The 13,887-nt window shown below is 43.8% G+C and overlaps 2 protein-coding genes across 3 annotated transcripts in view; one reads left to right on the top strand and one right to left on the bottom strand.

Annotated features, from left to right (window-relative positions):
• The window catches only part of LOC143769001 (ubiquitin carboxyl-terminal hydrolase CYLD-like), a 198,206-nt gene that overhangs the window by 120,170 nt on the left and 64,149 nt on the right, over window positions 1–13,887 (bottom strand). The window lies entirely within an intron of this gene.
• Window positions 1–13,887, top strand: part of GGT7 (gamma-glutamyltransferase 7) — a 71,007-nt gene that overhangs the window by 27,553 nt on the left and 29,567 nt on the right. For both annotated transcript variants that reach the window (XM_077251513.1, XM_077251515.1), the window contains exons 5-7: window positions 7,400–7,467; window positions 7,727–7,800; window positions 11,564–11,757. In XM_077251513.1, coding sequence (XP_077107628.1) covers window positions 7,400–7,467; window positions 7,727–7,800; window positions 11,564–11,757 — 336 coding nt within the window. The remainder of the gene's footprint in view (window positions 1–7,399; window positions 7,468–7,726; window positions 7,801–11,563; window positions 11,758–13,887) is intronic.

The raw sequence follows: 13,887 nt of genomic DNA, 5'->3' as shown, positions 1-13,887 counted from the left end.
GACAGCATTGCAGGAACCACCCTTCGAACCCCTTAAGGAGGTCCCGCTCCGCCTTCTTTCCCAGAAGGTGGTTTTTTTCCTGGTGGCAATCACCTCGCTACGCAAGGTGTCTGAACCGACAGCACTCTCCTGCAGACGGCCCTTCCTGGCTTGTCACCAGGCCAAGGTAGTTCTTCGTACGGTCCCATCCTTCCTTCCGAAGGTTGTATCAGACTTCCACCTCCATGAGGAAATTTCACTACCATCCCTTTGTCCGGTTCCGGTTCATAGAGTGGAGAAGGCTCTGCATACGCTTGACCTTGTCAGGCCTTTGCGTATATACGTGTCTAGGACTGCGTCCTTCCAGAGGTCTGATTCTCCTTTCCTCCTTCCGGAAGGCGGCCACAAGGGTAGGCCAGCTTCCAAAAGCTACTCTTGCCAGGTGGATCAAATCCACCATACAAGAGGCGTACCGCCTTAAAAATCCTCCTCTTCCAGCCGGTATTACGGCACACTCTACACGGGCGGTAGAGGCCTCCTGGGCCATTCGGCACCAGGCTTCGGCACAACAAGTGTGTAAGGCGGCCACTTGGACTAGCTTACACACATTTACTAAACACTACAGGGTTCATACCCAGTCCTCAGCGAGCCTGGGTAGATGTGTCCTGCAGGCGGCGGTGCCCTAAGTGTACGGGCCTGTCTGCACAATATTCGTCCATTGCTTCCCACCCAGGGACTGCTTTAGGACGTCCCATGGTCCTGTGTCCCCCAATGAGGCGACAGAGTAAAGGAGATTTTTGTGTACTCACCGTAAAATCTCTTTCTCTTAGCCTCTAATTGGGGGACACAGCTCCCACCCTGTTGCCCTTTCCGGGCTGTTGTAACTGTTGAGTTCTCATATTGTTTCTTGAGCTCGTACATAGTTGCCTTCTTACAGGCATAATTATGTTATTCATGTTACGTTCCTCCTACTGCTTTGGCACAAAACTGGAGAAGGCTGATGCCGTCCAGGGGTGTATACTGCACAGGAGGAGCCACAGTTAATCTTTTTCAGATTATGCATAGTGTCGCCTCCTAGTGGACAGCAGCATAACACCCATGGTCCTGTGTCCCCCAATTAGAGGCTATGTTGTGAATTTGCTTTTTGCTCCCTCTAGTGGTTACTAGTTTTTTGACTCTGGTTTTTCTGTCATTCCTTTTATCCGCACCTGGGTCGTTAGTTAGGGGTGTTGCTATATAAGCTCCCTGGACCTTCAGTTCTATGCCTGGCAACGTAGTTATCAGAGCTAGTCTGCTGTGCTCTTGTCTACTGATCCTGGTTCCAGTTATATCAGCTAAGTCTGCCTTTTGCTTTTTGCTATTTGTTTTGGTTTTGTATTTTTGTCCAGCTTGTTCCAAATCTATATCCTGACCTTTGCTGGAAGCTCTAGGGGGCTGGTGTTCTCCCCCCGGACCGTTAGACGGTTCGGGGGTTCTTGAATTTCCAGTGTGGATTTTGATAGGGTTTTTGTTGACCATATAAGTTACCTTTCTTTATTCTGCTATCAGTAAGCGGGCCTCTCTGTGCTAAACCTGGTTCATTTCTGTGTTTGTCATTTCCTCTTACCTCACCGTCATTATTTGTGGGGGGCTTCTATCCAGCTTTGGGGTCCCCTTCTCTGGAGGCAAGAAAGGTCTTTGTTTTCCTCTACTAGGGGTAGCTAGATTCTCCGGCTGGCGCGTGTCATCTAGAATCAACGTAGGAATGATCCCCGGCTACTTCTAGTGTTGGCGTTAGGAGTAGATATATGGTCAACCCAGTTACCACTGCCCTATGAGCTGGATTTTTGTATTCTGCAGACTTCCACGTTCCTCTGAGACCCTCGCCATTGGGGTCATAACAGTTTGCCAGGCCCGTATTAAATGTTTAATGCATTGCAGAAGAGGGATTGTAAGAAAGAAGATTCTGAGTTTTTTTTTTTCTTCTTCCCCTTTACCTCAGAGTGGCTATGCTTGCTGCAGACATGAATGTCCAGACCTTGATTACAAGTGTGGACCAGCTGGCTACTCGTGTGCAGGGCATACAAGACTATGTTATCAGAAATCCTAGGTCAGAACCTAAAATACCGATTCCTGAACTGTTTTCCGGAGACAGGTTTAAGTTTAGGAATTTCGTGAATAATTGTAAATTGTTTTTGTCCCTGAGACCCTGTTCATCTGGAGATTCTGCTCAGCAAGTAAAGATTGTTATTTCGATCTTACGGGGCGACCCTCAGGATTGGGCTTTTTCGCTGGCGCCAGGAGATCCGGCATTGGCTGATCTTGATGCGTTTTTTCTGGCGCTCGGTTTACTTTATGAGGAACCCAATCTTGAGATTCAGGCAGAAAAGGCCTTGCTGGCTATGTCTCAGGGGCAGGACGAGGCTGAAGTGTATTGCCAAAAATTTCGGAAATGGTCCGTGCTGACACATTGGAACGAGTGTGCACTGGCCGCTAATTTTAGAAATGGCCTTTCTGAAGCCATTAAGAATGTTATGGTGGGTTTTCCCATTCCCACAGGTCTGAATGATACTATGGCACTGGCTATTCAAATTGACCGGCGGTTGCGGGAGCGCAAAACCGCAAATTCCCTCATGGTGTTGTCTGAACAGACACCTAATTCGGTGCAATGTGATAGAAAAACCGCAAATTCCCTCATGGTGTTGTCTGAACAGACACCTGATTTAATGCAATGTGATAGAATCCTGACTAGAAATGAGCGGAAAATTCATAGACGCCGGAATGGCTTGTGCTACTACTGTGGTGATTCTACACATGTTATCTCAGCATGCTCTAAACGTATAGCTAAGGTTGTTAGTTCTGTCACCGTTGGTAATTTGCAACCTAAATTTATTCTGTCTGTAACTTTGATTTGCTCACTGTCATCTTATCCTGTCATGGCGTTTGTAGATTCAGGTGCTGCCCTGAGTCTCATGGATCTCTCATTTGCTAAGCGCTGTGGTTTTACTCTTGAACCATTAGAAAATCCTATTCCTCTTAGGGGTATTGATGCTACACCATTGGCAGCAAATAAACCGCAGTATTGGACACAGGTTACCATGTGCATGACTCCTGAACACCGCGAGGTGATACGTTTCCTGGTTTTACATAAAATGCATGATTTGGTTGTTTTAGGGCTGCCATGGTTACAGACCCATAATCCAGTCCTGGACTGGAAGGCTATGTCAGTCTCAAGTTGGGGCTGTCGTGGTATTCATGGGGATTCCCTGCCTGTGTCTATTGCTTCTTCTACGCCTTCGGAAGTTCCGGAGTATTTGTCTGATTATCAGGATGTCTTCAGTGAGTCTGAGTCCAGTGCACTGCCTCCTCATAGGGACTGTGACTGTGCTATAGATTTGATCCCAGGCAGTAAATTTCCTAAGGGAAGACTGTTTAATCTGTCGGTACCTGAACATACCGCTATGCGTTCATATATCAAGGAGTCTCTGGAGAAAGGACATATTCGTCCGTCTTCTTCCCCTCTTGGTGCGGGATTCTTTTTTGTGGCAAAAAAGGACGGATCTTTGAGACCTTGTATTGATTATCGGCTTTTAAATAAGATCACTGTCAAATTTCAGTATCCTTTACCGCTGTTGTCTGACTTGTTTGCCCGGATTAAGGGTGCCAAGTGGTTCACCAAGATAGACCTTCGTGGTGCGTACAACCTTGTGCGCATTAAGCAAGGTGATGAATGGAAAACCGCATTCAATACGCCCGAGGGTCATTTTCAGTACTTGGTGATGCCTTTTGGGCTCTCCAATGCGCCTTCAGTTTTTCAGTCCTTTATGCATGATATTTTCCGGAAGTATCTGGATAAATTTTTGATTGTTTATCTGGATGATATTTTGGTTTTTTCTGATAATTGGGATTCGCATGTGGAGCAGGTCAGGTTGGTCTTTAAAATTTTGCGTGAAAATTCTTTGTTTGTCAAGGGCTCAAAGTGTCTCTGTGGTGTACAGAAGGTTCCCTTTTTGGGGTTCATTTTTTCCCCTTCTGCTGTGGAGATGGACCCAGTCAAGGTCCGAGCTATTCTTGATTGGACTCAGCCCTCGTCAGTTAAGAGTCTTCAGAAGTTCTTGGGCTTCGCTAACTTCTACCGTCGTTTTATCGCTAATTTTTCTAGCATTGTGAAACCTTTGACGGATATGACCAAGAAGGGCTCCGATGTAGCTAACTGGGCTCCTGCTGCCGTGGAGGCTTTCCAGGAGTTGAAACGCCGGTTTACTTCGGCGCCTGTTTTGTGCCAGCCTGACGTCTCACTTCCCTTTCAGGTTGAGGTGGATGCTTCCGAGATTGGGGCAGGGGCCGTTTTGTCGCAGAGAGGCCCTGGTTGCTCTGTTATGAAACCTTGTGCCTTTTTCTCTAGGAAGTTTTCGCCTGCCGAGCGAAATTATGATGTGGGCAATCGGGAGTTGTTGGCCATGAAATGGGCATTTGAGGAGTGGCGTCATTGGCTCGAGGGTGCTAAGCATCGTGTGGTGGTCTTGACTGATCACAAAAATCTGATGTATCTCGAGTCTGCTAAACGCCTTAATCCGAGACAGGCCCGCTGGTCATTGTTTTTCTCCCGCTTTGATTTTGTTGTCTCGTATTTACGAGGTTCAAAGAATGTGAAGGCCGATGCTCTTTCTAGGAGCTTTGTGCCTGATGCTCCTGGAGTCGCTGATCCTGTTGGTATTCTTAAAGATGGAGTTATCTTGTCAGCTATTTCTCCGGATCTGCGACGTGTGTTGCAGAGATTTCAGGCTGATAGGCCTGAGTCTTGTCCACCTGACAGACTGTTTGTCCCGGATAAGTGGACCAGCAGAGTCATTTCCGAGGTTCATTCCTCGGTGTTGGCAGGTCACCCGGGAATTTTTGGCACCAGAGATCTGGTGGCCAGGTCCTTTTGGTGGCCTTCCTTGTCAAGGGATGTGCGGTCATTTGTGCAGTCCTGTGGGACTTGTGCTAGAGCTAAGCCTTGCTGTTCTCGTGCCAGCGGTTTGCTCTTGCCCTTGCCTGTCCCGAAGAGACCTTGGACACATATCTCCATGGATTTCATTTCTGATCTTCCGCTATCTCAGGGCATGTCCGTTATCTGGGTGATATGTGATCGCTTCTCCAAGATGGTCCATTTGGTTCCTTTGCCTAAGCTGCCTTCCTCTTCCGATCTGGTTCCTGTGTTTTTCCAGAACGTGGTTCGTTTGCACGGCATCCCTGAGAATATTGTGTCAGACAGAGGATCCCAGTTCGTTTCCAGGTTCTGGCGATCCTTTTGTAGTAGGATGGGCATTGATTTGTCGTTTTCGTCTGCTTTCCATCCTCAGACTAATGGACAGACGGAGCGAACCAATCAGACTTTGGAGGCTTATTTGAGGTGTTTTGTCTCTGCTGATCAGGACGATTGGGTGACATTCTTGCCGTTGGCTGAGTTTGCCCTTAATAATCGGGCTAGTTCCGCCACCTTGGTTTCGCCTTTTTTCTGCAACTCTGGTTTCCATCCTCGCTTTTCTTCGGGTCATGTGGAGCCTCTGACTGTCCTGGGGTGGATTCTGTGGTGGATAGGTTGCAGCAGATCTGGAATCATGTGGTGGACAACTTGAAGTTGTCACAGGAGAAGGCTCAGCGCTTTGCCAACCGCCGCCGCGGTGTGGGTCCCCGACTACGCGTTGGGGATTTGGTATGGCTTTCTTCCCGCTTTGTTCCTATGAAGGTCTCCTCTCCCAAATTTAAACCTCGTTTTATTGGGCCTTACAAGATATTGGAAATCCTTAATCCTGTATCTTTTCGTCTGGATCTTCCTGTGTCGTTTGCTATTCACAATGTATTTCATAGGTCCTTGTTGCGGCGGTACATTGTGCCTGTAGTTCCTTCTGCTGAGCCTCCTGCTCCGGTGTTGGTTGAGGGCGAGTTGGAGTACGTGGTGGAGAAGATCTTGGATTCTCGCCTCTCCAGGCGGAGGCTTCAGTACCTGGTCAAGTGGAAGGGCTATGGTCAGGAGGATAATTCCTGGGTGGTCGCCTCTGATGTTCATGCGGCCGATTTAGTTCGTGCCTTTCATGCCGCTCATCCTGATCGCCCTGGTGGTCGTGGTGAGGGTTCGGTGACCCCTCACTAAGGGGGGGGTACTGTTGTGAATTTGCTTTTTGCTCCCTCTAGTGGTTACTAGTTTTTTGACTCTGGTTTTTCTGTCATTCCTTTTATCCGCACCTGGGTCGTTAGTTAGGGGTGTTGCTATATAAGCTCCCTGGACCTTCAGTTCTATGCCTGGCAACGTAGTTATCAGAGCTAGTCTGCTGTGCTCTTGTCTACTGATCCTGGTTCCAGTTATATCAGCTAAGTCTGCCTTTTGCTATTTGTTTTGGTTTTGTATTTTTGTCCAGCTTGTTCCAAATCTATATCCTGACCTTTGCTGGAAGCTCTAGGGGGCTGGTGTTCTCCCCCCGGACCGTTAGACGGTTCGGGGGTTCTTGAATTTCCAGTGTGGATTTTGATAGGGTTTTTGTTGACCATATAAGTTACCTTTCTTTATTCTGCTATCAGTAAGCGGGCCTCTCTGTGCTAAACCTGGTTCATTTCTGTGTTTGTCATTTCCTCTTACCTCACCGTCATTATTTGTGGGGGGCTTCTATCCAGCTTTGGGGTCCCCTTCTCTGGAGGCAAGAAAGGTCTTTGTTTTCCTCTACTAGGGGTAGCTAGATTCTCCGGCTGGCGCGTGTCATCTAGAATCAACGTAGGAATGATCCCCGGCTACTTCTAGTGTTGGCGTTAGGAGTAGATATATGGTCAACCCAGTTACCACTGCCCTATGAGCTGGATTTTTGTATTCTGCAGACTTCCACGTTCCTCTGAGACCCTCGCCATTGGGGTCATAACAGGCTAAGAGAAAGAGATTTTACGGTGAGTACACAAAAATCTCCTTTTTGTGCATAATTGAGTCACTTGGCCTTGTTTGTATGCCGAGAAATACAGGCAGATACTTATCCATCATGCAATGCTATCAGGAAGGCTTCTGATTGGCTCCAAATTTGTTCTTCAGCAAAAGAAGAACAAGGAGTCCTTGAAGGTATAATATGGCCCACAACCTCCTTGCCGACTTCATACAAAAATTGTGTGCCAGTATATCTAGAAAAATCCATGCCAAGACAAAGGGAGGTCACTGCAATTATTTGATTTAGATTGATCTTTTTCTCATTTACTTTAATTTGATAAATTTACTTTAATTGATAAAAAATAAATAATTAACAGTATTATTTTTGAAGGTATTCTTACTTTTGCAGCATTTTTCCCACCTGCCTAATACATTTGCACAATACTGTATGTCTGCAGATAAAGGCATATCTGTGCAATTTTACTTATAAGAACTAATGCATAAATGATTATGTCTATCTACTCATGTGTCACCTCTCTCTTCATGTATTAGCCGGGTATTCTGGTTGGTGTTCCTGGCATGTTGAAAGGGTTGGCCAAAGCCCACAGTATGTATGGAAAGTAAGTACACATGTATGGTCTATCTATCTATCTATCTATCTATCTATCTCATATCTATCTATCATCTATCCCATATCTATCTATTATCTATCTATCTATCTATCTATCTATCACATATCTATCAGTCTCCACTGCTGTGCACAGCTTTTTATCACTCAGTCTTAATCTCCATTTCTAACCTTCCAATCTCAGTTGTAAGATATCATGTACACATGGTATGTCCAATTCTAATTTAATTCCAGTTAATTAATTTTCTCAGGCTGCCATGGTTGGATGTTATATCGAAGGTAGAAGAAGTTGCCAGTGGTGGATTTAACACAACACATGACTTGGGTAAGGAGATATATTAGTATCAGAAAAAAAAGTATTTCTCTATTTGGAGCCTAGATTGACATGAATAATAGTCGACCCTTCTGATTCACATTCGAGCACCCCATCATTGTATAATACGAAAGGGACCCTAATAGTAATATAAGTACTGAACAAGCACCTAGCTCCTATTTGTCAATGCCCTTTTTTTAGGAAAACAGTAGGCAGCCACAGGTAGATGATTTGACCAAATAGCACTAATTAGAAAAACGCTCTTGGGGTAAGGACCTAACTTTTATCAAAAGTGCAAACGTCAGGTCTAAACTTTTGGTTGTGGAACACTCACATGCTATGTGGGACCTTATAACCCTCCCAAGTCCCCCTCATTGACAAAGACTGGGGCCTCGTGTGTTATCGTGAGATCTCATACTTCTAATTAAAGCGGCACTGCCACATTTTTTTACTAATTGGTGGGACCACTTTAGTCTAATGTATAGGACCACCATAAGTTTGCATTATTACTACTACAGGGAGGCATCTTGCGACAACAAAATCTTCACCCCCTTCTCAGTCGGCAAAAAGTCAAGGCAAGCGAAACCCCTCCACTTTACGTAACGCGTTGCCCCCTCTGCAGATCGCTAGTAAAGTATGGAGGGAATGCAGGGAGTCTTGCAGATCAACAGACAGATAATTTGTTTTCTCAATCACTACTTGTTATTCTACCTATTTAAAAATGTCCTCGGCTTCATATTACTGAAGGCTTACAGACTGATATTACTTTACCAACTAAATACATAGTGATTAAATAAAATCCAAGATTTTGTCAACACTCCGTGCCAGGAAGAACTGGTTGAACCAGCTTGGCTTAAACTCCTTATTTTTTATGACTTCTGCGCATTTTTGCTCATAAATAAGGTCACTATAGGTGATGTAGATAGAATTGTAGATTCTAAGGATATTCACCTGCCATTAACTTGGTGAAGTGCAGACATATTGGGGCATAATTTCACTAATACTCAACAATTCTTTATCCTAGACGTTCATGCTGTTTGAAAAATCTGGCCTATGTTTAGTCTGTCTATCCAAAGTTTATACTGCACATTAGTTGGCTTATTTTATATCAGAAAGTTTTGCCGCATGGCGTGTCACGTTAGGCTAAGCCTCCTCATTCCGCTAAGCAGGTAGTTTGTGGCTTGCAGAATTTTGTCACATTTACGGTATGTGGAAATTTTCCCCTCCTTTATTACACTGCTTTTTTTGCATTTCTTTACATTAAAGTATAACGATTACCAATGGTGACATTTTTATCTTTTTAAATTATTCAAAATGTAAAAAAGAAAATGTGAAAACTGAATTAACAATAAATTAAGATCTTACAACAGGCTCTGTTATTCGAGTCATCAGAAGGGAAGCTAGGTCATGGAGCCCAAAGGCAAACCGATGTTTGGCTGATGACAAGGCAGACATTTTTTTTAAAAATGAAGATATATCTTAATATATACTTACCTTGTAATGTCTTCACATCCTGTTCCGTCCAGATGTGTCCTTATCCCAGAATTCCAAGCTCACCGACCTCCATATTGGGACATCCAAGTGATGGGTGTCTGAATATGGAAACTGCTGGTGGCACTGCTCTTGCATGGTACCACCAGCGGAACACCGTTGCACCACACACACACACACACACACACACACACACACACACACACACACACACACACACACACACAGTGTATATACCGTACACACCACACACACACTGTATACGCCGTATGCACCACACACACTGTATATGCCGTACGCACCACACACACACTGTATACGCCGTACGCACCACACACACAAACACATACTGTGTATGCCGTACGCACCACACACACTGTATACGCCGTATGCACCACACACACACACACACTGTATATGCTGTACGCACCACACACACTGTATATACAGTACACACCACGCACCACACACTGTATACGCACCACACACACACACACTGTATACGCCGTACGCACCACACACACTGTATACGCCGTATGCACCACACACACACACACACACTGTATATGCTGTACGCACCACACACACTGTATATACAGTACACACCACGCACCACACACTGTATACGCACCACACACATACACACACTGTATACGCCGTACGCACCACACACACACTGTATACGCCGTATGCACCACACACACAAACACACTGTATATGCCGTACGCACCTCACACACGCTGTATATACCGTACGCACCACACACACACTGTATACGCCGTACGCACCACACACACACTGTATATGCCGTATGCACCACACACACATTGTATATGCCGTATGCACCACACACACACACACACACACTGTATACGCCGTACGCACCACACACACACTGTATATGCCGTATGCACCACACACACATTGTATATGCCGTATGCACCACACACACACACACACACACACACACTGTAAATGCCGTACGCTGCCTCTTGCATGGTACCACCAGCTGAACACCGTCGTGAACACGCCGCTAGGAACAGCCAAATGATTCACTGACTGCCGCCATCTTGGTACAGGAGGAGCGCATGCGCAGTTTTAATGTGACCGACGCCATCTGTCTGTACAAAGATGGCAGCGCAGTGAATCATTCGGCTGATCCCGGTGGCAGATGCGTGATGTGTCTACAGGCAGAGGAAGCCGGTCACATTAAAGGGGTTTTCCCACGAACGAAAGTTCATTTTAAAAATGGTCTGTGTCTGACCGTGTACGGAGCATACCACATCTCCTGGGCAGGGGAGGAAGCAAAAGACAATACAGCAGGGGATCACAGAGGATTTCTTTTGTCAGGTAAAATATTTCACTGACTGTTTTTAAGCAATATTTTACCTCACAAAATGTATCCTCTGAGAAGTCAGCACATGGGGAATGAGACAGTGGATAGGTGGGTGAGCACATGGGGGGGATTCTCAACGCTGCAAAGCCTGCCCCCATCGTGATATTACTGCGATATCATCTGGCCTCCATCTAGTAGTACTTAAATACTGACTCTTTTGTTTTGGTAAATACTTGTATTCCCCAAAATAACAATAGGACATATTTTCGTGGAACTCTGCTTTGCACCATTTCTGTTACTCCTCATGTTAATGTATGTACAAATTTACAACTAACCATTACCATTTCCTAGGGACTCACCCTAATGACAAGGAAAACACCCACTGAACAATTTGTTAACACATTTTTAGGAGGAATAATAGAGTACCAGCACAGTCCAGTGTTCTAAGAAAACATACTCCAGAATTATTACTTTATATTTACAGACGAGCCAGAAGAGCTGACATGTCAGACTGAGGGTCAATTAAAAAAAATTGTCTTGCTATTGGGAGACCCTTAAATGAGCATATATGAATGTTTAGAGGAGCTTTATGCAGCAGTACTGAGCAGTGTAACTGTGAATCCAGACCTAATTCACTGCTAGAAAGCTGCAGCACCATCTCTCTGTGTCTGTCTATTTCGTTCTTTCATTCTCCTCAACCTTATCCCCCCTCCCTTCTCTATAGACATTAATATGCAGTTGTAATCTGATCCTTCAGTGAGTCAATGCTGTCTTAAATAAGATAGATCTTACCAGTTATATAAGTTTAGGAGGTGGAGGGGAAAAAGAAGTGGTTCATAAGAGCAGAGAGAAGCATATTTCCCTGTATATTGCAAAATTTATTTGTACTATTGTTTTATGCAAATTTGTTGAAACCTCAGTGACCAATGGATTATTTCAATTTGACAGCTAAGGCCATCAGTGACTTGAAGGAAGATGAACTATCAACCCCTTTTCAAGATATTTTCTTCCCACATGGCTTACCTCTAACAACGGGAACATTTGTCAGAAGGCTTGATCTGGCAGCCATTTTGCATGATGTAGCAAAAAGAGGGGTAGATGCATTCTATTCAAGCAATTTAACGCGAGAAATGGTGAATGAGGTGAGACCCGAAATGAGGATATGCTTACTTTAGAAGATGATTATTGATGCCGGCTTTGTTTGACACATCTACTGCCCAGTCTGTATTAATTTGTCACTTTATGCTAAGAATTACCAATTAATCTAAATGTGGAATTTGGGATATAATCTCTAAATAATCAAAATATTCTATCAGAGATCTATTACAAATTGCTCCAGCAAACAAGGTGCCAATGGTGGAGCAATAATAAAGCACTCGGGCTTGCTAACATTTTGTACGCTCGGAAACTCATGTAAAAGGTTCTGCCATTGTTAACTGATTACATGCTATAATCAGATTAGATATAGGATGAAATGTGAGAATAGGATAGGATTCCTGAGCTTGCTTCCGGAACACCCTTTGCAAGGCAAGGTCCCCAACCTAACCATCTAAAGAGTAGAGTGTTACTACATTTTAACCTAAGGATCCTGTCTTTCCTTGTAAAGATTTTTCATTAGGCCACAGTTTAGTCTTAGGCCTTGTTTCCATTTATGTGGCTGTTCACATGGTCTCTATTGGATCATGTCCAGACATCCGACATGTCAGATGCCGACGAAGGTTGGTCATTGTGCATAGTTGTTACTAGCCCTAAGCTTGTGCTTCTGTTCCTAATTTTAGGGAAAAATCCTTGAAAACTTATGCGCCTGTCCGAAATTCCACCACCTGTCTGGTTTTGGTCATCCATTAGGACAGTAATACAAGTAGGGCTGAAATGGAATGCATCTTCAGAAAATCACCTTTTTTATTGTTTTTTTTGTGTTAAATGCATTTCTTAATGTTTGGAAATATTTTTTTCCATATTACAGTCTTTATTAAAAATAAAAATCACAAATCTTGCAATTTTGACATTGGCCAACTTGTATTTTTTTTTAGACTCTTCTAGTTTCAGGAAACAACACATGTACATTAGCAGCAATGAACAGACTCTGACCCTATATTTTTGCATTGATGCATCTATTGAGGGTGTGCAGAAGTCATTGTGAAGAGTGGGGGAAGATGATCAAGTGTGACGTCACTTATTGTGTTTGATGGATCCTTTGTTATTAGCTGTAAATACAGGTGTTTCAGGCATTGTAATCCTGCCTCTGATGATAAAGAACTGCTGCAAACTCTTCCTGAATGGACAGGAAGTGTGAGTCTAAAAAAGCCTTTGTGGCCAGTGCAAAAATTGCAAGATTACTTACTTTATTTAACTGATATAAAAAAAATTGTCAAAATAAAAAAAAATCCACATGTAACACTAAAAACCTGATATAAACAAGATGTACGGTAGTTTTCTGACGACACACTTCCTTGAAAGATCCACATTTTACCAACCGAGATGTTGGTAAGTATACTAGTTCCAGATAAAAAATATTGCATGCAGAAGTTTTTGAGTTGGCTATAGACAGCGGACCGAAGTAGTCATCAGTTGCGTCACTAAGGCCTTTGTACAGTGGCATGTATAAGTTTTGGCACCCCTGGTCAAAATGACTGTTAATGGGAACAGTTAAGCAAATTGAAGATGAAATTATCTCTAAAATCCCTAAAGTTAAAGAAGACATATTTCCTTATTTCCTGTATTTGAGGCCCCCCAAAAATATATTGTCTTTTTTTTATTATTTTAAAAATTACAAAAAGGAAAATGGGCTAGTGCAAAAGTTTTGGCACCATTAGAGATTTGACCAAATAACTTTGACCAAGGTTTCATACCCTAATTAGCCTCTTAGGGTTATAGCTTGTTCACTATCATTACTAGGAAAGGCCAGGTCATGCAAATTTTCCAGCTTTATGAAAAAACAGCCTCCTCTAACCTCATGCCAAAAAACAGCAGCCATGGATTCTGCCAAACAGCTGCCTAGCACTCTGAAATTAAAATGGTGGAGGTCCACAAAGCTGGAGAAGGCTATAAGAAGATAGCCAAGTGTTTTCAAGTTGCTCTTTCCGCAGTTCAAAATGTAATTAAGAAATAGCAGTTAACAGGAACAGTGGAGATCAAGATAAGATCTGTAAGACCAAGCGAAATTTCAGTGAGAGCTGCTCGTTGGATTGCTAGAGAGGCAAATCAGAATCCCTGCTTGACTGCAAATGACCTTCAGAAAGATACGCACATGCTCTTGCTTTATACCATCA

This window comes from Ranitomeya variabilis, chromosome 4 (assembly GCF_051348905.1).
Source record: "Ranitomeya variabilis isolate aRanVar5 chromosome 4, aRanVar5.hap1, whole genome shotgun sequence".
NCBI classification, from domain to species: domain Eukaryota; kingdom Metazoa; phylum Chordata; class Amphibia; order Anura; family Dendrobatidae; genus Ranitomeya; species Ranitomeya variabilis.
The sequence above is the reverse complement of the archived record's forward strand: the minus strand, read 5'-3'. Positions and strand labels throughout refer to the sequence as shown.